This window comes from Piliocolobus tephrosceles, chromosome 10, assembly GCF_002776525.5.
Source record: "Piliocolobus tephrosceles isolate RC106 chromosome 10, ASM277652v3, whole genome shotgun sequence".
In the NCBI taxonomy this organism is placed as follows: Eukaryota; Metazoa; Chordata; class Mammalia; order Primates; family Cercopithecidae; genus Piliocolobus; species Piliocolobus tephrosceles.
Window position 1 is genome coordinate 126,535,302 of NC_045443.1, and position 25,224 is coordinate 126,560,525.

At 43.1% G+C, this 25,224-nt stretch overlaps 1 protein-coding gene across 10 annotated transcripts in view; it reads left to right on the forward strand.

Annotated features, from left to right (window-relative positions):
• Positions 1-25,224, forward strand: part of GLT1D1 (glycosyltransferase 1 domain containing 1) — a 128,996-nt gene that overhangs the window by 16,920 nt on the left and 86,852 nt on the right. For 6 of the 10 annotated variants that reach the window (XM_031936400.1, XM_031936396.1, XM_031936395.1 and 3 more), the window contains exons 2-4: positions 1,778-1,926; positions 13,081-13,186; positions 24,595-24,646. In XM_031936400.1, coding sequence (XP_031792260.1) covers positions 1,778-1,926; positions 13,081-13,186; positions 24,595-24,646 — 307 coding nt within the window. The remainder of the gene's footprint in view (positions 1-1,777; positions 1,927-13,080; positions 13,187-24,594; positions 24,647-25,224) is intronic. The other 4 variants (XM_023187257.3, XM_031936398.1, XM_031936399.1 and 1 more) reach the window with 2 other exon arrangements.

A 25,224-nucleotide genomic window follows, 5' to 3' on the forward strand; every position in this document is an offset into this window, starting at 1 on the left:
CCCCCTCCCTCCCTCTCCCCCTCCCCCTCCCCTCCTCTTCCCCTCCCCTCCCTTCCCCTCCCCTCTCCTCTCCTCTCCTCTCCTTTCTCTCACTCTGTTGCCCAGGCTGGAGTGCAGTGGCACAGTCTCAGCCCACTGCAACATCTGCCTCCTGGGTTCAAGCAATTCTCGTGCCTCAGCCTCCCCAGTAGCTAGTATCACAGGTGTGTGCCACCACACCTGGCTAATTTTTGTATTTTTAGTAGAGATGGGATCTCACCATGTTGGCCAGGCTGGTCTCACACTCCTGACCTCAAGTGATCTGCCTGCCTCAGCCTCCCAGAGTGCTGGGATTACAGGCTTGAGCCACTGTGGCTGGCTTTTTTTTTTGAGACAGGGTCTTGCTCTGTCACCCAGGCTGGAGGACAGTGGCACAATCCTGGCTCACTACAGCCTCGACCTCACAGACTCAAGCAGTTGTCCCATCTCAGCCTTCCAAGTAGCTAGGACTACCAGTGTGTGACACCGTGCCCAGTGCCTTAAAAAATTTTTTTATAGAGATGGGGTTTCACTATATTGACCAGGCTGGTCTCAAACTCCTGGGCTCAAGCCATCTGTCTGCCTTGACCTCTCAAAGTGCTGGGATTACAGGCATGAGCCACCTCACCCAGCCCTCATCTCTGTTTTCCTACTGTGTTGTTAGTCTTTTTTCTTTATTGATTTACAAATGCTCTTTATATATTAAGCAGATGAACTTTTTTCTTTAGTAAGAGTCGTAAATAGTTTTTTCCCCAGTTTCTCATTTGTTTTCTGATTTTGTTCATGTGTCTTCCAATTTTGTTCATGTTGTCACTATTGAAAAAATTTCTTTTTTGTTTATGAGATATTTTATATTGATGTTAGCAGGAACTGAAACTAAGGTGGAGAGAAAGAGAAGAGACATGTTTGAAAGACATAAATATTGTGTGTGTGTGTGTGTGTATATGTGTGTGTGTAGCAGGTAGAATGGAAAGACCAGGAAGTATTTTTTGAAGCTATGATAATAGGTGACTTTTGAAGTCTTTTCAAAGAACTGAGCAACAGAGGCCCGAAAACAATCTTTAGATACCACAATTCAGGGACAGGAGAGAAAACGTGGACTTAAGGAAATAGAAAAGGTACTGTCTGATACGGCAAATGCCACTGGAGGTGGCAGTGTGTGCCCCATGTCTGAAGCTCAAGGCCTCCTGGGTCAACCTTCCTTCCAATGGCCTCGGTAGCAGCCACAGTCCTGGGTATCTGAGACGGGCAGATGTATGGTTAATGTCATTGATTCTAGGCCTTCTTTTGTATTTTAAGGCAGGGTGCTTACCAAGGGCAATTCAGTAAATAAGTAATCTTACGGAATTCATTCAAAATCTTAATCATAGTGGCTGAGCACAGTGGCTCATGCCTGTTATCCCAGCACTTTGGGAGGCCAAAGCAGGTGGATCACCCGAGATCAAAAGTTTGAGACCAGCCTGGCCAACGTGGTGAAACCCTGTTTCTACTAAAAATACAAAAAATTAGCCAGGCATGGTGGTGCGCACGTGTGGTCTCAGCTACTCGGGAGACCGAGGCAGGAGAATCGCTTGGAGACCCGGGAGGCGGAGGTTGCAGTGAGCTGAGACCACACCATTGTACCTCAGCCAGGGCAGCAAGAGTGAAACTCTGTCTCAACAACAACCACCACCAAAAAAAAAGCTTTACTGTAGCAGCAACCTGTTACGTATTAACATCTTCCCCTCATCTTCTCCTTTCTCTGTATTTTTTGATAAAGGGCCCATCTAGAGGCTGCAGGGCACGTGTGCATTTTGAAAGATGCCTTTGACTTTGAAAGCCCATCTGAGATTGCAAACCTCATCTTGGCTGAGAACTGCGAGGCTGCCCTGGCTCTTCATCTCTATAGGGGAGGCAGGCTTTTGCAAGGTAATCCTCTTTCTCTTCAAAAGTAAAACACCAGAAATTCTGAAAACCAGAAGCACCTGTAATGTCCAATAATATGGGAAACGGTGTCTCCTGTTTATCCAGTTCAGAAATGGGAGACATGCAGTAATCTCTTTGCTTTGCTTCTGAGTGTCCTCATGATGTGATGGCCAGCTTCTCCCAAGAGAACCGTCAGAAGAAAAGCAAGTGGGAAGTTGCCTTATTTTCCATGACCCAGGCATGTATTTACATGTACCTCCTCCCCCACCTTAAACACACACACCCACAAATGGAAGCCTACTGCTGAATATATATTCAGCATCTTCCTTTTCACCACTCAGCCACACATCCGGGAACCTTCTCCCATAGTGGCACTTAACATAGATCTATCTCATCCATTTTATGGAGATGCCATCATTTAAAGTCTTCAATTCATAAACATTTACGTTGTCTTTAATTGTTCTATTTCACCCATTAGATTGTGTGTGTCTGTGCAGACATCATAGCATATGAACTTGGGAGAATATATCTGTACTTCCATATTGTTGCATCCATGCCTGAACAATCTCAACTAACTGTTTTCTGTATATGCAGGCAGTGTTTCTGAAAGTATTATTTCTAGAGAGTTATTTTCTGCTGAACAAGTATATGACTTTGAATTTTTTTTTTCTTTTTTTTGACACAGGGTCTCACTCTGTTGCCCAGGATGGAGTGCGGTGATATAATCTCGGCTCACTGCAACCTCCATTTCCTGGGCTCAAATAACCCTCCCACCTCAGCCTCCCGAGTAGCTGGGACTACAGGCATGTGCTACAATGCCCGGCTATTTTTTGGTATATTTTTAGAGACGAGGTCTTGCCATGTTGCCCAGGCTGGTCTTGAACTCTTGGACTCAAGCAGTCCACCCACCCTGGCCTCCCAAAGTGCTGAGATTAAAGGCATGAGCCACTGCACCCAGCCTTGAATTCAGTTTTAAGTGTAGTGAAACACAGTCTGAGCTTTGTCTCTGAATGTGAAAGAAGTGTAGAGTTTAACTTTCCTTATAGGCCAAGATGAAGTTCCGAACCCCTGATAGCTCAGTAGGAACCTTTGAAAGGTTGTCACTGACTGTTGCAACTCTTTTGTGCAGTCACAAAGCCTCGGCCCTGAGTTTAGTGATTCTGTTGACTGTGAGTTGTGTTGTTTTCTTTTCTTTTTCTCTTCAACTTTTATTTGAAGTTCAGCAGTACCTGTGCAGGATGTGTAGATTTGTTACGGAGGTAAACGTGTGCCATGGTGGTTTGCTGTACAGATCATCCCATCACCTAGGTATTAAGCCCAGAATTCATTAGCTCTTCTTCCTGATGCTCTCCCTCCTCCCACCCCACCCCCAATAGGTTGTGTCATTTTCTGTAAGGTGATATTTATTATTCTTTTTCTTTTTCTTTTCCTTCTCTTTTTTTTTTTTTTTTTTTTTTTTGAGATGGAGTCTCACTCTGTGGCCCAGGCTGGAGTGCAGTGGCATGATCTGGGCTCACTGCAACCTCTGCCTAGCAAGCTCAAGCAATTCTTACGCCTCAGCCTCCAGAATAGCTGGGATTACAGGTGTGTGCCACCACGCCCAGCTAATTTTTGTATTTTTAGTATAAATGGGCTTTCACTGTGTTGACCAAGCTGGTCTCCATCTCCTGACTTAAAGTTATTCACCTGCCTTGGCCTCCCAATGTCCTGGGATTGCAGGCTGGAGCTACCAAGTGCAGCCAGCCCCTGTTATTTATTTTTAAATGTTTTACACACACATGTGGAACATTTTATTCCCATAAGTGGGATTAGGTCTGTACATTTAACTCATATCTTAGCTTTTTTCCAAATCCACAAAGCTACATCTATCTTATTCTTTTTATTGGCTGTGAGGTATTCCACTGTGAGAATGCACCATACTTATTAAAAGTCTCTGTCTTGGTTTTTGCTATTCCAAGCAAGGCTGAAGTATTTTCTATTTTATTTCTTTACTCCATTGTATGTGGATGTTGGAAATACAAATTCCTAGGAAAGACGTCCCTCTGCACTGTGAGGTTTTAACTTTTGTTTTGATTGATAGTGACAAAATGCTATATGGAAAGGTTATTCCAGTTCATATTCTAACAGATGGGCAAGGACCTATTTCTCCTCTAGTCAGATGGCTGGATTTTTGTTTTTTCCTTCAGACTTACAGTTCTCAATTTTACCGTGCTTGACCTCTGCTTCAAATAAACACGAAGTCATCTGAAGTTAGGTTTGCTTCTCGTAAGAGTTGAAAGAGGAGAGGCGCCCTCTGCAAAACCAACCTGTTGCCCAGAGGAAACAAATCAATTACATTGCTCAATCTAATAAATATCGAGAACAGAAGCCATGCTACTCTTAGTCAATGTGGTTAAACTTTTACTTGTTCATTCCTAGTTGTTGTCCATATGGAAATTAAACAGTATTTATTCCTCAGAGTTATGTTTTTGAAGGTTAAAGTCTCTCTGTGTAGCATCATGTATGAAAAGCGCCAGAACCATTGTCAGTAAGAAGAGACGCCCCTCTGCACTGTGAGGTTTTCACTTAACGAAGTATCCAGGGACTTTCTCTGCATGAGCTGCAGACATCGAGTTGCCCTACCCTGTGATTAACTGGCTGTGTGAGATTTCATTCTATGCATACACTATGCCTTTCTTAGACAGCCTTCTGTTCATTAAACTGTATTTAAATATATATAGCACTTACTGATTTTTAAATTACTTACAGAGGTAACTTGGAAACTACGTAAAAATACAAAGAAGAAAATATGGTACCTGCAATTTCACCACCCAGAAGTGACCACTGTTTGTGTCTGTGTTTTTGGTTTTATTTATGTTTTTATTTAAAATTAATTTTGCAAAAAAGGTATACTTTTACAATATAAGCTTGCAACTTCTTTTGAAAAATATCTGTAGTCTGGGTGTGGTGCCCTACACTTGTAATCCCAGCGCTTTGAAGGCCGAGGCAGGCAGATCACTGGAAGTCAAGATTTTGAGATCAGCCTGGCCAATATGGTGAAGCCCCATCTCTACTAAAAATACAAAAAAAATTAGCTGAGCATGGTGGCGGTCACCTGTAATCTCAGCTACTTGGGAGGCTGAGGCGGGAGAATCACTTGAACCCGGGAGGCGAAGTTTGCAGTGAGCTGAGATCGTGCCCCTGCACTCCAGTCTGGGCAACAGAGTGAGACTCTGTATCAAAAAAATATATACATATATATGTATATTTTTTATAGATACAGATATATAAAAATATATTTATATATAAATATATCAAATATATAAAAATATAAATATATTTATAAAAATAAATATATTTCTTATATATAATATATAAAAAACATTTTTTGTGGAGTATTTAGTATGTGCTAAGCACTGTGATAAATGCTTTGAATGTAGAGATATTGCTGTATCTGACTCTTGCTCTGTAGTTTGTATATTTTAAAAATTGTAATCATATACTTCTAATTTAGTAACCTATTTTACAATGTGTTAGAAGTAGATTGTTTATGTTTCCTCTGTCGTTGAATGTTCTTTTGCAGCATAGTTATAAATGGTCACATCCTATTTCCATTTTTCCCCTCAGTTATAAATAACATCGTGATGAACAGGTTTCTGCATAAACCTTTAGAGCCCATTTCCTTTAGGATTTTCCAGAAATAATCTTGCAGGATCAAAGGGCATATGCATTTTTAAAGCTTTTGATACATATTGCCAAGTAATAACTAGTCACATTTATGTAACCGTGTATATTAAATATTGCTAAGTAAAACCTTAACATCTTGGACAAGTGGAAGTTTGCTTTTCTGTTTAAAATCAGTATTTGCTGAGCAAATAATTAAATAAAATAGCTAAGTAGAATATGCAAATAATGGGAAATAGCACATTAACAACATTAATACACATTACAGATATATTGCAGGTGTAATGCACATTTTTTTGTTATTTTTTTTTTGAGACAGAGTCTGGCTCTTGTCACCCAGGCTGGAGTACAATGGCAAGATCTTGGCTCACTGAACCTCTGCCTCCTGGGTTCAAGCAATTCTCCTGTCTCAGCCTCCCAAGTAGCTGGGATTACAGGTGCGTGCCACCACGCCCTGCTAATTTTTGTATTTTTAGTAGAGATGGGATTTCCTCATGTTGGCCAGGCTAGTCTCCAACTCCTGACCTCAGGTGATTCACCTGTGTTGGCCTCCCGAAATGCTGGGATTATAGGTGTGAGCCACCTCACCCAGACTGGAAATGTTTGTGTGTGTGTTTTTTTTCAAGATGCAGAGTCTCACTCTGTCGCCCAGGCTGGAGTGCAGTGGTGTGATCTTGGCTCACTGCAAGCTCCGCCCCCCAGGTTCATGCCATTCTCCTGCCTCAGCCTCCCAAGTAGCTGGGACTGCAGGGGCCCAACACCATGCCCAGCTAATTTTTTGCATTTTTTAGTAGAGACAGGGTTTCACCATGTTAGCCAGGATGGTCTCGATCTCTTGACCTCGTGATCTGCTTCCCTCGGCCTCCCAAAGTGCTGGGATTACAGGTGTGAGCCACCGCGCCTGGCCGGAAATGTTTTAAAGAACAATATCAACTTTAATTCCTTAAGCTCTGGACTAATTATTATATGAACGTCAAAGTAACACATTATATTTGTTTCTCCCTCTTGGGCATGTCTGTAAAATATTTTTGACATGTTACCATTCCATCATTTCAAGTATATGAGAACAGAACTTTATAGGTGTCCTTAACTTAGATGGAATAGAACCTGTTCCCAGGTACTATGCCTTCTGGACTCTTTCCTATGTACCCTAAATGGCACACAAGGAAAAACTTACAGGTTATTTTGATGCTGGCCAAGAGTGTGTTACTGAAGCTCCTCCTGTTCCTTTTTATTTATTTATTTATTTTTATTTTTTATTTATTGTTTTGAGGCAGAGTTTCACTCTTTCGTCAGGGTATACTGCAGTGGTGGGATCTCAGCTCACTGCAACCTCCGACTCCCGTGGTTCAAGCGATTCTCCTGCCTCAGCCTCTTGAGTAGCTGGGATTACAGGCATGCTCCACCACGCCCAGCTAATTTTTGTATTTTTAGTAGAGATGGGGTTTCACCATGTTGGTCAGGCTGGTTTCGAACTCCTGACCTCGTTATCCGCCCTCCTTGGCCTCCCAAAGTGCTGGGATTACAGGCGTGAGCCACCACGCCTAGCCTTGTTTCTTTTTAAGAATATGCTTTAGGCTTGAGCCTAATAAGGAAGCAGATAGGGTCAGGTGGATGATTGAGAAGCCAAGTTTAGGGCCAGGCACAGTGGCTCATGCTTGTAATCCCAGCACTTTAGGAGGCTGAGGTGGGGGGGATCACGAGGACAGGAGTTTGAGACCAGCCTGGCCAACACAGTGAAACCCCTTCTCTACCAAAAATACAAAAATTAGCTGAGTGTGGTGGTGGGCACCTGTAATCCCAGCTACTTGGGAGGCTGAGGCATGAGAATAGCTTGAACCTGGGAGGCAGAGGTTGCAGTGAGCCGAGATCACGCCACTGCACTCTAGCCTGGGTGACAGAGTTAGACTCCGTCTCAAAAAAGAAAAAGAAGCCAATTTTAGGAAGCTATGATTTTCTGTTTTTCTCAGCAGATGACTGGGAGAGACAAACCTCTGGCACAAGCACAGATTTATGAATGAGACCCATTACGTGGGTGGCTCTGAGTCAACCTACTTGGAAAATAGCTTGTGTACCACTCTTCATTCTCAGTGCATTTCAGCAAATACTGTTTGAGGACCTAACTTTGAGTAGCCATCATATTAGAGCACGGGATGCAGACATAAATAAGAGAATCTTCCAGTCTACAAATAAAACCCAAGACTTTATGATACATGGCATGACATAGAAGGAAAAGGATTTGCTTCTGAGAGACCTGGAGACGATTTCAGAAACGAGGGGATGACTGAATAGGGTTTTGAAGAGAGAATAAGAGTTTGCAAATATATCCTCGAAAAATGAAAAATAGAACTACCATAGGATCCAGCAATCCCACTTCTGCGTATATGTGCAAAGCAAATGAAATCACTGTGTGGAAGAGAGATCTGCAACCCCATGTTCACTGCAGCACTATTCAAAATAGCCAGGACAGGGAATCAACCTGTGTCCGTTGATGGTAAATGGATACAGAAAATGTGGTATATGTATGTAATGGAAAACAAAGGATATTCTGTTGTTTGTAACAACATGGATGAACCTGGAGGACATAATGCAAAATAAAATACAATAAGCCAGGCACAGAAATACAAATACCACATGGTTCTCACTTGTATGTGAAATCTAAAAAGTCAAATTCATAGAAGCAGAGAGTAGTAGAATGGTTACCAGGTGCTCAGGATTATGAGGGGATTAGGGACACGTTGGTTAAAAGTACAAAATTTCAGTGAGGGGCCGGGCACGGTGGCTCACGCCTGTAATTTCAGCACTTTGGGAGGCCGAGGCCAGCGGATCACAAGGTCAGGAGATGGAGACCATCTTGACTAACACAGTGAAACCCCGCCTCTACTAAAAATACAAAAAAATTAGCTGGGCATGGTGGCAGGCCCTGTAGTCCCAGCTACTCAGGAGGGTGAGGCAGGAGAATGGCCTGAACCCAGGAGGCAGAGCTTGCAGTGAGCCCAGATCGCGCCACTGCACTCCAGCCTGGGCGACAGGGCGAGACTCCGTCTCAAAAAAAAAAAAAAAAAAAAATTTCGATTAGGAGGAATACATTCAAGACTTATTGCACAGCATGGTGACTGTAGTAAATAACAATGTATTGTATACTTGAAAATTGCTAAGAGATGGGCCAGGCGTGGTGGCTCATACCTGTAATCCCAGCACTTTGGAAGGCTGAGGTGGGTGGATCATTTGAGGTCATGAGTTCGAGACCTGCCTGGCCAACATAGTGAAACCCTGTCTCTATTAAAAATACAAAAATTAGCTGGGCATGGTGGCGCTGCCTGTAATCCCAGCTACTTGGGAGGCTGAGGCAAGAGCATCACTTGAACCTGGGATGCAGAGGCTGCAGTGAGCCGAAATAGCACCACAGCACTCTAGCCTGGGTGACCAAGTGAGACTCTGTCTCAAAAAATAGAAAAAAAAATTCGTAAAAGAGTAGTAGTTTTTAAGTGTTCTCATCACCAAAATAAATGATAAATACGTGAGTTCATACATATATCCATTAGCTTGATTTTTTTTTTTTTTTTTTTTTTAAGAAATGGGGTCTTGCTGTGTTTCCCAGGCTGTTCTCAAACTCCTGGGATGGAGCAATCCTCCTGCCTTGGCCTCCCAAAGTGCTGGAATTGCAGGCGTAAGCCACCACGCTTGACCTAATTAGCTTTAGTCATTCCACAGTGTATACATATTTTAAAACATCATGTTGTACACCATATATGTACAATAATAAAAAGAGAGTTTGCAAAAATATTTTACCTACATCATGTTATAGTACAGGACTTCCAGAATTTTTCAATTGCAATCATGGGTGAATTTATAAAAGTCTTATTTTTTTGAGACAGAGTCTCGCTCTATCACCCAGGCTGGAGAGCAGTGGCACAGTCTTGGCTCACTGCAGCCTCTGCCTTCCAGGTGCAAGTGATTCTCCTGCCTCAGCTTCCCAAGTAGCTGGGATTACAGGCGTGCGCTACCACATCCAGCTAATTTTTGTATTTTTAGTAGAGACGGGGTTTCACCATGTTGGCCAGGCTGGTCTTGAACTCCTGACCTCAAGTGATCCACCTGCCTCGGCCTCCCAAAGTGCTGGGATTCCAGGGATGAGCCACTGCACCCACCCTTATAATAGTCTTTTGCCATTAAGGCTAACTTGTTACTTATTTAAAACTTTATTTTCTTAACAACGGAATGAGCATCAAAAAAACAGAAAACTAAGTGAAGTATCCCATATTCCATTCTTCTAAGTTCTAATTTCTGGATTTATGTGTTTAAAACTTCTTTAGTGTAAAACATGGTGAAACTAGCTCTCACTTGCAGGGTCTGCCTTGTACCAGAATGTCATATATTGTCTCACCAGTCTGCTAATTAATATCTCCGTTTCACAGATGATATGGCTGGGGGTCAGAGAAACTGAGTAGCTTGGCCAGAGTCATGCCTGTTCTAGGTGGAGAAGCGGGATTCTAACCTGGGGCTGTCTGGAGAGAAAGTCTTGTGATTTCTCAAAATAGGCCAAATTAGCTTTGACATATATGAGTTATTGCTACTGGGCTGATAGAGTAAGAAAGGGCTGTCATCTTACGTACTAAATATGCTCACACCTTTTAAGCAACCTCGTTGATAGTGTGTATCTTTTAGGTGTCTATTTTTCTGTCTTTGGGAATTTCATTGAAAACGACTTTCCCACTGTTTTCCTTAGCCTCCTTCAGTAGCAGTTTTTATTGGGGGAACATCCCAGATATGGTTTGACTGTGTCCCCATCCAAATCTCATCTTGAATTATATCTCCCACATTCCCATGTGTTGTAGGAGGGACCTGGTGGGAAGTAATCGAATCATGGGGGTTGGCCTTTCCCGTGCTGTTCTCATGATAGTGAATAAGTCTCTCGTGATCTGATGGTTTTATAAAGGGGAGTTTCCCTGCACACGCTGTCTTCTCTTGTCTGCCGCCATGTGAGATGTGCCTTTCACCTTTTGCCATAATTGGGAGACCTCCCAGCCACGTGGAACTGTGAGTCCATTAAACCTCTTTCTTTTGTAAATTGCCCAGACATATCCAATTGCCATGCCAGTTGGGGATGTCTTTATCAGCAGCTTGAAGACGGACTAATACAGTCCCTTTGTGGCAATAGGGTGTATCAGTTTCCCACTGCTGTTGTAATAATGTACCACAAACCCAGTGGCTTCAGACAACACCAGTTCATCACCTGACCTCTAGTTCTGGAGAAGAATTGCTCCCAGAGATGTCCACATCCTACTTCCCAGGACCCCTGAGGCTGGGACGGGGGAGCCTGTTCTGGAGGTTGGAAAGCTGAAGCGGGTCTCCCAGGCTGAAATTCAGGTGTCAGCAGCTGCACTCCTTCCTGGAGGCTCTTGGGGAGCATCTGTTTTCTTGTCTTTTTCCAGCCTCAAGGGGCAGCCACATGTCTTGGCTCATGGCCCTTCCTCCATCTCCAGAGTCATCGGACTGGTGAGGTCTTCCTCACTCTGAACTGGACTCTCTGGCCTCCCTCTTCCACTTGTAACGACCCCTGTGGTTAGGCTGAGCCCGCCTGGATAGTCTACCGTAATGCCCCTCCCCCGTCCCAGCCTCATGGGTCCTGGGAATTAGGATGTGGACATCTCTGGGAGCAATTATTCTCCCTACCACAGATTCATGTCCTTCCCATATGAGAAAAATCTTCACTCTGTCCCAACATCTCCCAAAGCCTAAACCCATCACCCATGGTGAACCATCTCTACTGGGTGGGCATTTCTATATCTCTCTGTATTTTTGGAAAAGTTCTTACAGGTCTACGGTAAGAAATTCAAACAATATAAAATGTTACAGAGTGAAAAGTAAGTCTCACTCCTAACCCAGATTTTTTTTTTTTGAGGCGGAGTCTCGCTCTATCACCCAGGCTGCAGTGCAGTGGCGTGATCTCAGCTCACTCCAACCTCTACCTCCTGGGTTCAAGTGATTGTCATGCCTCAGCCTTCAGAGTAGGTGGGATTACAGGTGTGCACCACCACACCTGGCTAATTTTTGTATTTTTACAAAAAGAGAGACAGAGTTTTGCCATGTTGCCCAGGCTGGTCTCAAACTCCTGGCCTCAGGTGATCGCCCACCTTGACCTTCCAAAGTGCTGGGATTACAAGGTGTGAGCCACCGCGCCTGGTCCATCCCAGATCTGTAGCCTTCCAGGTCTCTTTTCCAGAGGTGACAACAGTTATTATTTTGTGTACTGTCACATCAGATGTTCTGTGCATATAGAAATGTGTGTTTATGGCTTTTGTTTTTGTGCAAGCATCTTTTGTCCACCAATATGTGTTTTTCTTTTTGCCAGTCTTTCTGTTTGAGTATACACACACACACACACACACGCACACACAGCTCCAAAAAAAAAGAGTTAGTCTTCACCAGTGCACAAGTAAGTTGCTTCTCAAATTGTGCTACTTTTAGCAGTCTTGCTGGAGCTGAACGTGTTATTGTTGGGCTTGATATCTGGAGGCTGAATTCATAGCAGTGGAATTCTAGGGTGAGAGAGACCTAGATAGAGAGAAAGAAGATGGGATCTGCTAATTTACGTGACAAAAACAATTCAAAGGCCAATGAAAGGAAAGATCAGTATCTTCTCCTTTAAATATCTTGATAGAAATGGCTTGAGAAATCTAACCAGGTGAACTCCAGTTAGATCTGGTCTATGGGGTGATTTGTAGGCCATAGTCTCTCTGAAATTTAGTTGACCTCTGGGAGTCCTTTTGGGGAGTCGCTTATGATGTGCTCATCAAAAGGCCTAATGCCCTGTTCTGCCCATCTGCGCTTATGAAACGTTCATCGAGGAAGCTGGGAGTGGACTCACCCACTGCCTCCCATCTGCACAGGACCCGTCACTCAGAATACACATACTCCCTTTGCAAATTCTTTCCCACTTTATGCGCTCAGCACCTTGTGTTATTTTGGCCCTCATCCTGTTGTGCCTGTCATAATTTATCATCCCTGCTGTACTGAGCAGTTCTTGAGGATATCATCACGGTTGTCTGTGCCTCTCCCTCCCCTGTTTTTGTCCCAAGCTAGCACGGTGCCTGTTGGTGTTGATGAACAATAGGACTCAGTTTGGAGAGTCCTTTTTTTTTTTGTCATGAATTTTGATGATGCCAGATTAGCCCATTTCCTAGGAATGATAAGCTTGGCTTTGATAGATGATGGCTAACAATATTTTTTATTTGCTAAAGTTTAAAATGAATTAATTGAAAGATAGCCCTGACAACAGTGGTCGGCGCCTCCCGTGATTCCTCTTGGTGTTGCGTTTATTGTAGTGATACCCAATTCTGCTATCCAGGAGAGGTGGATGCAGCTGAACATACAGCAACACACAGCTCCTGTGATCTGGGAACTTCAGCGTTTAAGATCCTTGCTTAGGAATGGTTGGTGAAGGCTGTTTCTAGGGGTGAATTCTGCTTTGTGACTGTCATCGTTTTGCAGGCCACCGAATCCCTTTTGGAATCATCTTTGGAGGAACTGATGTAAATGAAGACGCCAACCAGGGAGAAAAGAACATAGTCATGGGCAGAGTTCTTGAGGAAGCCAGGTAATACTTGCGAGAATTTCACCCATGCCAAACATTTAAACTATGTGGATGGAATTAATTGAAACCAGAGACCGAGGGCACCAATTGTCGGGAAGGTTTACATCTTATCACTTAAAACCAATTTCATGTAACCTTTTCTTTAATTTGGTACATTTTTATTTTGCCACAAATCGTCATTGCTAACAGGTTATTGCATTGAAGTCTTCAACTACAGTTAATATTAGATAAGCCTCTTTGGAATGGTCTGCATGGAGCCAGGCATAGTGAGGCACACCTGTGGTCCCAGCTGCCTGGGAGGCTGAGGCGGGAGGATTGCTGGAGTCCAGGAGCCCAAGCCTGCAGTGTGCTATGGCTGCACTCCAGCCTGGGTGGTAGACCAAAGCCTTCTCTGAAAAGAGGTGTTCTGAATGTAGAAAACACAGATCACAGACAAACTCCGGCCTTAGCAGCACACAAATTAGGGTCTAGTCTGCATCAGGTTTGCCCAAGTAGACTTTCTTTGGCATGGGTCTTATCTGTGTAGCTTTCTGAGCTATATATGCCATTTGCAGGAAGGGTCACCAACGGGATTTCTAAACTGTGGCTCAGGCCTTTTCCTTGGGGATGTCCCGCTAGCTGTCCCGGGGACCTGAGAGGTAGCTGCTGTGAGAACAGCTCTATGTGCTGTGAGTGGTGCTTCTCGCAGGGGTCACTGTGATAATCCTTGGGGCTGCCCTGCACGTCTCTGATCCCAGATACTAACCATGGGCAGCAGCCTCCAGGTACCACAACTACCTCGTATGTCTGCCTACAATTCGAATGCCCCCAGCGTGGGGGAAGTTATCCCCAGTTGAGAATTCCTTCCAGCGCTGTACTTTCCAACTTTATCCATGTCGACGTGGCAAAAGGAGGTTCATCGGAGGCCGTTGTTCTGGATTGGCCCCTGCACTGTGCTGCAGCAGACCAGCCCATGACAGAAAGGAGTCACTTGTGCTGAGCGCTGTGTGATAAACTGAACTTTGGAATGGGTCAGTCTTCTTTCTCTCTCTTCTCTCTTCTCTTCTCTTTTCCTGACAGTCTCATTCTGTTGCCCAGGCTGGAGTGCAGTGGCGTGATCTTGGCTCACTGCAACCTCAACCTCCAGGGTTCATGCGATTCTCGTGCCTCAGGCTCCCGAGTAACTGGTATTACAGGCGGCCGCCTCCACACTTGGCTAATTTTTCTATTTTTAGTAGAGACGGGGTTTCACCATTTGGCCAGGCTGGTCTCAAACTCCTGGCCTCAAGCGATCCACCTGCCTCAGCCTCCCAAAGTGCTGGGATTACAGGCATAAGCCACCATGCCCAGGCTGAAATGGGCCAGTTTTCTAAAAAGCAAGAAATTCCAGCCAACTTCAGTCAGCAGAATAGGGAAGTCTGCTCTGCTTTAACCCTGTGGGGCAAGTCACTCTGAAATGTCCCATCTGCGTTCTGTTTTCTGTGTCTGCTTTCTTCGGCCCTTGTCTGTCTGTGAAACACGCCTCCTCTGCTCAGCTCATCAGAACACTCATTCTGTTTTGTAGAATGAAGTGCTGCCCAATTCTAGAACTGCTAATAAAAGCCCATTCTAATCTTTGAACTAAATTTGTTGTCATTGTGTCTTTTGACAAGGCATACTTAGAAAATTATCATATTTGTATAGCAATTTAAGGTGGATTGAAAGGCTTGATTTAAAAAGTCACTCCCATTTCTTTGTCTAACAAATGCAATAATAAGAATTAAAATAATGATAAAAGCAGGCCGGGCATGGTGGCTTAGGCCTGTAATCCCAGCACTTTGGGAGGCCCGAGGCAGGTGGATCACTTGAGGTCAGGAGTTCAAGACCAGCCTGGCCAACATGGTGAAACCCCCATCTCTATTAAAACTACAAAAATTAGCCAGGCATGGTGGTGGGTGCCTGTAATTCCGGCTACTTGGGAGGCTGAGGCAAGAGAATCACTTTAACCCAGCAGGTGGCCAGGTGTGGTGACTCACGCCTGTAATCCCAGCACTTTGGGAGACTGAGGCAGGTGGATCACCTGAGGTCAGGAGTTCGAGACCAGCCTGGCCAACATGGTGAAACCCCATCTCTACTAAAAATACAAAAATTAGCTGGGCGTGGTGGCCTGCACCTGTAATTCCAGCTACTCCAGAGGCTGAGGCAGGAGAATTGCTTGAACTCAGGAGGCAGAGGTTGCAGTGAGCCGAGATCGTGCCATTGCACTCCAGCCTGGGAGACAGATCCTGACTCCGTCTCAAAAACAAACAACAACAACAACAACAACAACAAACAACAACAACAACAACAACAAAAGAACCCGGGAGGTGGTGGTCGCAGTGAGCCCAGATCTTGCCATTGCACTCTAGCCTGGGTTACAGAGCGAGACTGTCTCAAAAAAATAATAATAACAATTAATTAATTAAAAAATAAAAAAACATAAAATAATGATAAAAGCAATGTGAATCTTCCATGATCATAGGAAAATTGTAGAAAAAAAGCAGAAATTAAATCAAAAGAACTAACTGTACATGCATACCCCAAAGGAAGAACTAACTGTACATGCATACCCCAAACAAAGAACTTTTCTGATGAGTCACGAGGTGCTCAGTGGGCTTCCTCGGGGTTTCCCCAGACAGTCGAGGGGCTTCTGTGCAGTTTGTCCTCCCACATGTTCACTGGCTGCTGATGTTAGAAGAAAGCCTCACCTATGTCTAGAACAATAACTCTGAATTCACAGCTTACAGATGGCCCAACAAGTACTGCCTAACTATCCCTTCAACCCTTTTAAATCTTTGAATCATTGTAAAAAACAAAACAAAGTAAAACTGATCATTGATTTTAACCCAATCAATCACCAGCCATCAGTTTTCTGTGGCTCACCTCGTGGCTGGGAAGCTCTGGCCAGGGAATTTGGGACACTTCAAGTCTTCATGTAGCTGGATCACCCTATTCCATACCGGGGACAGCACTCAGTTCTGTCTGGAGCCTCAGATTCCTTGTTTGGTAATGTAGGTGTCAGTCTCGCTTCTGAAATCCAGGCTTACTGAGAGGTATCACTGCAGTTAGGACCCTAGTCCTTCCCGAGGACCCCTGAACATATGTTGTGGCAATGCAAGTATGGACCCAAAAAACCCAAGACAGGTCTCAGTTACTGTTTAGAAAGTTGATTTTGCCGAGGTTGAAGACACGCACCCAGCCTCAGGAGTCCTGATGACATGTGCTCAAGGTGGTCGGGGCACAGCTTGGTTTTATACATTTTAGGGAGACATGAGACATCAATCAATATATGTAGGAAGTACAGTGGTGCGTTCTGGGAAGGCAGGACAACTGGAAGCAAAGGCAGGAAGACTCAAAGCGGGGAGGGGTCTTCCAGGTCACAGGTAGGTGACAGACAAAAGGTTGCATTCTTTTGAGTTTCTGATTGGCCTGTCCCAAGGAGGCCAGATACACATTTATCTCAGTGAGCGGAGGGGTGACTTTGAATAGAATAGAATAGAAGGGAGGTTTGCTCTTAGCAGTTCCCAGCTTGACTTTTACCTTTAGCTTAGTGATCTGGGGTCCCAAGATATTTTCCTTTCACACCACGTGATCATAATAGAGAGCACACACGTGTGCCTGTGTGTGTGTGTTACAATAAAAAAAGGCATTAAAACACACTGGGGTTGCCTTGGGGATCTTTTATTACAGGTTTTCTTATTGCTGCTGTTCTTACACTCTGCAAATTCATTACCTTTAGATTCCTGTAGTTGGTAACACACTGCCTTATGGAAGGAAAATAATTCTGTTTACAAAAAACAACATTGAATGAATCCATCTTACAGTATTGTCATTAGTATTATTCATTGTGTTGTTATTAAAGCAAACACTGATTTCTATTTTGGGGGGTTATTGATCGAGGTGAGTGGGCAGGAAAGCGGCATGAACCAGATTCCTTGTCCAATACAATATAGCACACTTTTCTGTAAAAGCAAGTATTGAACTTGTCTAGCTTTATAATGAGTATTTCATTTTTAATCAAATGCTTTTAAATAGTTATATTTTTCCTATAGGGTCTATTTTTGGAGTTTTTTTAGTATTAAATTTTTTTTTCTATATAATATAGTATTTGAACTTACTTTAGCGTCAGCTTTTTGGCTTATACGTATTATAATGTAATAAGTACTTGATAATTATGTTATCAATATCAAAACTAAATGAAGAGTATTTGAAACCTATGGAAATTGTTTGGTGAAGGATCATCCAGGTACATATTAGAAGAAAATATTGTTGGCCAGGCGCGGTGCATGGCTCACGCCTGTAATCCCAGCACTTTGAGAGGCCAAGGTGGGTGGATCACTGCAGTCAGGAGTTTGAGACCAGCCTGGCCAACATGGGGAAACTCTGTCTTCACTAAAAATACAAAAATGGTGGCGGATGCTTCTAATCCCAGCTACTTAGGAGGCTGAGGCAGGAGAATCGCTTGAACCTGGGGAGGCAGAGGTTGCAGTGAGCAGAGATCTTGCCACTGCACTCCAGCCTGGGTGAAAGAGGGAGACTCTGTCTCAAAAAAAAAAAAAAAAAAAAAAAGAAGAAGAAAGAAAGAAAAGAAAAAATTATCGTCAAGCAAATGAGCAAGTTTGTATAAAATGAAACACCTCAACAATAGCCTCATAAATAGGAAATAGATAGCACACGATAGGTTAAACGAGGTGAATTTGCTGTTTTGTATGCATAAAATGGCTGAATATTAGTAGTTTCATAAGTTTTTATTTTATTTTATTTTTTTTGAGACGGAGTCTTTGCTCTGTCGCCCAGGCTGGAGTGCAGTGGCATGATCTCGGCTCACTGCAAGCTCCGCCTGCTGGGTTCAGGCCATTCTCCTGCCTCAGCCTCCTGAGTAGCTAGGACTACAAGTGCCCACCACCACGCCTGGCTAATTTTTTGTATTTTTAGTAGAGACAGGTCTCACCATGTTAGCTAGGATGGTCTCGATCTCCTGTCCTTGTGATGCACCTGCCTCGGCCTCCCAAAGTACTGGGATTACAGGCTTGAGCCACCACGCCTGGCCAGTTTTCGTAAGTTTTAAGCTATAGATATTTAAGCCCAAAGATATATTTTACAAAAAAATCACATGTGAAAGTGAGTAAATCTATTTCAAAATGACAGTGTTCAACTAAAAGTGCAAAAATGGTAGCTTTATATTTTTCATAAGAAATGTGTTTTTTTAAAAAAATTTAATTTCATTTCATTATTTTTTTGGAGACAGAGTCTTGCTTTGTCCCCCAGGCTGGAGGAGACAGAGTCTTATTTTGTCCCCGAAGATGGTGGTGCGATCTCAGCTCACTGCAACCTCCACCTCCTGGGTTCAAGCGATTCACCTTCCTCAGCCTCCTCAATAGCTGGGACTACAGGTGTGCACCACCACGCCCGGCTGATTTTTGTATTTTTAGTGAAGATGGAGTTTCCCTGTGTTGGCCAGGCTGGTCTCAAACTCCTGACCACAGTGATCTGCCTGCGTCAGCCTCCCAAAGAGTTAGGATTACAGGCATGAGCCACTGCACCCCACCAATGGTTCAATTCTTAAGTTTCTCGGTTTCCAATGTTCCTGGCAAAGGAAGGTTTGCACACTCCCCTGAAGGGCCCATTGTCAGGCAATTGTTATTTAGCTACTTTTCTTTCTTTTTAATCTTATTTTCACAGGATAAAGTCTATTCCCCCAGACACAGTTTCCTTGCACCCCTTGTTAGTTTTCAGAGCAAATGGAGAGCTTCTCGTAACTGAGGCCAGCAGAACAACCCGTGCTGGGCTCGAGCCTCCTTCCGCGTCAGCGCTGTGGAGCGCTTGGATTGTGAAAGTGAGCCTTGGTGGGAAGTCCAGCGTGATCTCCTCTCCGTCCGTCTTTCCTTCCTTCTTCCTTCAGTAGGGGACCTGCAATGGAATGTGCCTCGACTGGTGACAGGGTTGTAGAGGAGGCAGAAGGAAAGCTTGGGGCAGACACAGGTGGGAGAAGCGGGGCCTTCTGGAGGAAGAATCTGCCATTTCTGGGTCCTGCTACAGGGAAGGAATCGTCCTTTCCTGATTCTCGTCTGCAGTAATTATTCCTGCGGGGTTTGCCTGATGATGATTTTTCTGTTCGCACTGTATCTTGTTTATTAACTGGAATTCTACCTTACGGAAGACTTTCCCCTTTGACCCCATTTACTTATTTACTTATTTGTTATTCAGTATGGACTCGTGGGGGCTGGGTGTGGTGGCTCATGCCTGTCATCCCAGCACTTTTGGAGGCTGAGTTGGGTGGATCACTTGAGGCCAGGAGTTTGAGACCAGCCTGGCCAACACGGTGAAACCCCATCTCTACTAAAAATACAAAAAGGAGCAAGGCGTGGTGGTATTAAAAGAAAGAAAGAAAAAAATATTAGTCGTGCCTGTAATCCTAACTACTCAGGAGGCTGAGGCAGGAGAGTTGTTTGAACCCGGGAGGCGGAGGTTACAGTGAGCTGAGATTGCGCCACTGCACTCCAACCTGGGTGACAGAGCGAGACTCCATCTCAAAAAAAAAAAAAATATATATATGTATATAAAATATATATATTTATAAATTATATTTTTATAAAACTATAAAATATAAATTATATTTTAATTTATATTTAAATTATATAAAAATAAAAATATGAAATATATACTATTATATATATAAACATGGACTCATGGATATTTATTTTATTTTCCTTTACAGGTTATCTGTTACTATTTTTGTTTATTTGGTTGCTCAAATTGTCCCAGATTTGCCCATGGGAGATGCTTTGAGCTGATGCCTGAGTTCTTTTGACATGCTCTCATCATTCATCATTTTCTGAGCACTTTTCCACTTTCTGGTATCATAAAATGTTCCTGATTCATCTCCTGTCTACCGTGTCCTACTTCTGGAAATGGCTATTTCTCAAAGGAGTCCTTGGTCCTTTATAATTTTTTTTGTCTTTTTAGAGAATACTATCTAGAAACTAAGCTCTGTGCTTATTGCTTACTCAGTGTCATTTCTTGTAAGCCCTCTTAGAGCTTGGAAATGTGTGTATGTACATATGCACATATACGGCTATATGTATTTTTATTTCATCACTAGAAATACGGTTCTCATTATTTGACATTGGTATGAAGCTTAGGGTTTGTGCTAGGCATCCAAATGGAGGTAAGAAGTAAGTAGAAGTCTGGGCAAGTTAGGGAAGGGGTCGGGAGTTTGTTGGTCAATATACAGATGCTTTTTTTTTTTTTTTTTGAGATGGAGTCTCGCTCTGTCACCCAGGCTGGAGTGCAATGGCATGATCTCGACTCACCGCAACCTCCGCCTCCCACGTTCAAGCTATTCTCCTGCCTCAGCCTTCTGGGTAGCTGGGATTACAGGCATGCACCACCACACCAGGCTAATTTTGTAATTTTAATAGAGACGGGGTTTCTCCATGTTGGTCGGACTGGTCTCAAACTCCCAACCTCAGGTGATCCACCCGCCTTGGCCTCCCAAAGTGCTGAGATTACAGGCGTGAGCCACCGCATCCAGCCTTACAGATGCTATTGAAAACTGAAAACTGGTGAGATCACCAAGGGAGTAAGTGCAGACAGAGAAGAGAAGCCCAAGAACTGAGTCTTGGAGCAGCCCATTTTTGAGAAATCAGAAAGAGGAATTAGTGAGACTGAGACTGAGTGGCCAGAAAGATGAAATGGAATGGTTTGGTGGAAACCAATGAAGAAGCATTCCAAGGAGGAAGGAGAGAGCGTATGTGTCTGTTGTTATTGATAGGTCAAGTAAGATGAAGACTGAGGATGGAACCATTTAGCTTACCAACATGGAGGTCATTAGTGACCTTGAGCGCAATTTCAATGGTGCAGTCAGGGGAGTTGCCTGGAGTGGTTTAAATGAGAAGAGAGGCATTGGAGGGGTTGAGTCAAGGTAACATTGGGGCTTTTCTTGTCGAGGAGAAAAGAGAAAAAGGACAATAATTGAAGCAGGGACTGTGGGATTAAGACAGTCGTTTTTAAGATAAGAGAAATAATAGCACTTTTATAATGAGTAGAGGGGAAAATAATGATGTGGGAGAAAGATAGGAGGATATATATTATTATCTACAGGAAGTCTTGAAAGATTGAAAGTCCTGACTTTATAAAATGTTTTGTTAAGAATTTTCTTTTTAACTAAAAAAAAGTCTGTCCCAATGCAACGTAGACAGTTTGGAAAGTAACGCCGGGTACGGTGGCTCATGCCTGTAATCCCAGCACTTTGGGAGGCCGAGGCGGGCAGATCACGAGGTCAGGAGATCGAGACCATCCTGGCTAACACGGTGAAACCCTGTCTCTACTAAAAATACAAAAAATTAGTCGGGTGTGGTGGCGGGCGCCTGTAGTCCCAGCTACTCGGGAGGCTGAGGCAGGAGAATCACTTGAACCCGGGAGGCAGAGGTTGCAGCGAGCCGAGATCGTGCCACTGCACTCCAGCCTGGGCTATACAGCGAGATTCCGTTTCCAAAAAAAAAGAAAGTTTGGAAAGTACTGAAGAAGCCAGGGAAAAGCAAATTACCTAATTTTTTTGTACTTTATGTGTACTTTAACCATGACTAGCTTTTTGTTAGGTGATCTTTTAATTACTTTTATTTGTATGATTGTGACTATACTTTCATTTTTATTATTTTTGAAAATTTGGGCTGAATGACACGTACTATATATATACATATATATATGTATATGTGTGTGTATATATGTGTGTGTGTGCGTGTATATATATATATATATATATATATATATATATTTTTTTTTTTTTTTTTTGAGACAGAGTCTTGCTCTGTTGCCAGACTGGAGTGCAGTGGCATGATCTTGGCTCACTGCAACCTCTGCCTCCTGGGTTCAAGTGATCCCCCTGCCTCAGCCTCCTGAATAGCTGGGATTACAGGCATGCACCACCACACCCAGCAACATTTTTGATAATTTTAAGGTTCCAAACATGGTTTGAATGGCTGCATAGAATTCTGTCATAAATTCTGTAACTGATTCTTTGAGATGGAGCATTTATATCTTTGTCAGACACAACACCACAGGGAACAACCTGTGTCTGTCTTTGTGTAGTTGTCTGATTTTATCTTTAGGTTGAATTCATGGAGGTAGAATTGCAAGGTCTAACGATATGGACATGTGAATATATTGATGCAGTTTCTCAAATTTCTCTTCAGAAAGAATATCTGCATTTTAATTCACCAAGTGGGTATATGTTTTCATTTTCTCACCTTTGTCAACATTGGGCATTTTTATTTTTAAAACTGCCAACCTTATATGTGATGCAATTCTTTCCTATTGTTCTAATTAGATTTAATTTGTTATTAGAGAAATTTTACTTTTCCTCACATTTTATGGTCCCTTGTATTTGCTCTCCTGTGAATGTCCCATTTTTCCCATCCTTTTTTTTCCCTTGGGATGTTCGGCTTCCTTGTTAATTTTGAAGAGCTCCCGCCCAAGGATAGTATTCTTCTTTTCTCCATGTCAGTTGCACATATTTCTTCCACATTAATTTGTGGTATTTCAGTAGTCTTTTAATTTTAATATAATTGAAGCTTTTTTATCTTTAGAATTAATTTCATAATTTTTTCTTTCTCCTTTTCATACCCTGCCTGTGGTATCCAATAATGTCATAGCTTTTAATACTCAGAAAACCTTTCCTGGGCTGAGGCCAGTTGCTTGGTCACTTGTATCATTCCAGACTCCTCTTGTCATCTTAACCTTTTTTTCACTTAGCTTCTGAACCACCTTTTTAGATATGTGATATAAGGTAGGAAACTAACTTTTTCCATGTACTGAACCACTTCTCTGGCTTTGTGCTATGTCAAATTCTTTTTTTTTTTTTCTTTTGAGACGGAGTCTGGCTCTGTCGCCCAGGCTGGAGTGCAGTGGCGCGATCTCGGCTCACTGCAAGCTCTGCCTCCCAGGTTCATGCGATCCTCCTGCCTCAGCCTCCTGAGTAGCTGGGACTACAGGCTCATGCCACCATGCCTGGCTAATTTTTTGTATTTTTAGTAGAGACGGGGTTTCACCATGTTAGCCAGGATGGTCTCAGTCTCCTGACCTTGTGATCCACCTGCCTCGGCCTCCCAAAGTGCTGGGATTACAGGCGTGAGCCACCGTGCCCGGCCTATGCTATGTCAAATTCTTAAATGTATTTGAGTCTGTTTCTGGCCTTGTATTTGGTTTTGATCTTTCTATCTTTTCTTCACTGCCAACACTGTTTTAATTATTATATTTTTAATATATTTTGATATCTATTAATACAAGTCTCATCTTTGAATTCTTCTTCTTCTTCCTCTTCCTCCTCCTCATCCTCATCTTCCTCCTTCTTCTTCCTTCTTCCTTTCTTCTTTCTTCTTCCTCTGTCACCCAAGCTGGAGTGCAGTGGTGCCATCATGGCTCACTGCAGCCTTGACATCCCAGGCTCAAGTGATCCTCCTGCCTCAGCCTCCCGAGTAGCTGGGACAACAGTGTGCTCAACCATGCCTGGCTAATTATAAAAACTTCTTTCCTGTAGAGATGGGGGTCTCCCTGTGTTGCCCAGGCTGGTCTTGAATACCTGGGCTCAAGTGATCTTCCTGCCTCAGCCTCCCAAAGTATTGGGATTACAAGTGTGAGGCACTGTGCCTGGCCTGAATTCTTCTTTATCAAAGTATTCTGATTGTTTGTCACCCAATTATATGTATAGGTAAACTTTAAAATTATTTTGTCGAATTTCAATGGAAGTTCACTTGTGGATTTTGTCTGAATTATTGATTTTGTCATGTAATTTGGTAACAATGGATGTTTCGGTAGTATTGGCGCTTCCCATCTAAGAATGGGCTCCACATTTCCATGGAAAAGTATCTGTTAATACTCCTGCACTTCATGGCAAACATAAAGTTAATAAATAGATTACCTTTATATTCTTAATTTTGAGGGCCCTTGTGCATTTCCTAAAGAAGCAATTGAAAGGAGGGAGATGATAACATTGAGCACCCATGTGCACTCAGTAAATTGTAATTGTGTCCCCATAGTCTTCCCTTGGCAGAGTTAGTGGAGTGGACAGGCTGGCCTTGAATGTTCAGGGTGGATTAACCAAGCAAGTTCCTTGCTTCTCTCCTGCATCTTGATTTCTTGCTTTTGATTTTATCCCTGCCTCTCTGAACTTGCGTGGAAGGAAGAGAAAAAAACAGGAAGTTTTAAGCTTCGTTTGGTTTACTTACATATACAACTTTTTTTGATGTGAGTTGAGATTAAACCTAATGGCCAATGACCACAAGTAATAAAGATTGATTGCATTTTAAATTTAGTGTCTTACCTTGTCTCTCATAATTTGTTCCAAAGAGCTGTTTCATAGTTCTTTTAATTGAATTCTGGCCTAATTGTTTCTATTATTTTTGTTCATTTACTAGATTTGCTGTCGCTTTCACAGAGTCAATGAAGGAAATGGCACAAGCGCAGTGGGTATGTGTTTATCTGGTGTTGTTATTTTGGTTGTGCTGATGAAATTGCAGAATTGGAGAACTGAAAGGCAGCCTTACTGAGCTGATAGTGTTCCCATGGACGGTGCCTGCTGTGGCCACAATAGTGTGTTGTTTCCCATAGATTGATTTTGTGTGTGTAGATGCACCTAAAACGTCCCTGATATTTTTTGATGTTGTTATTGAACGACAAAAATAGCCCAATAATGTGTTGTCTGTGTTTCTTTGTTGTTGTTGTTGTTGTTGTTTTGTTTTGTTTTGTTTTGAGATGGAGTCTCGCTCTGTCACCCAGGCTGGAATGCAATGGCACGATCTCAGCTCACTGCAACCTCCACCTCCCGGGTTTAAGCAATTCTCCTGCCTCAGCCTCCTGAGTAGCTGGGATTACAGGTGCGCACCACCACGCCCAGCTAATTTTTTTGTATTTTTAGTAGAGATGGGGTTTCACTACGTTGGTCAGGCTGGTCTCGAACTACTGACTTCAAATGATCTGCCCGCCTCAGCCTCCCAAAGTGCTGGGATCACAGGCGTGAGCCACCGAACCTGGCCCTGTTTTCTTCT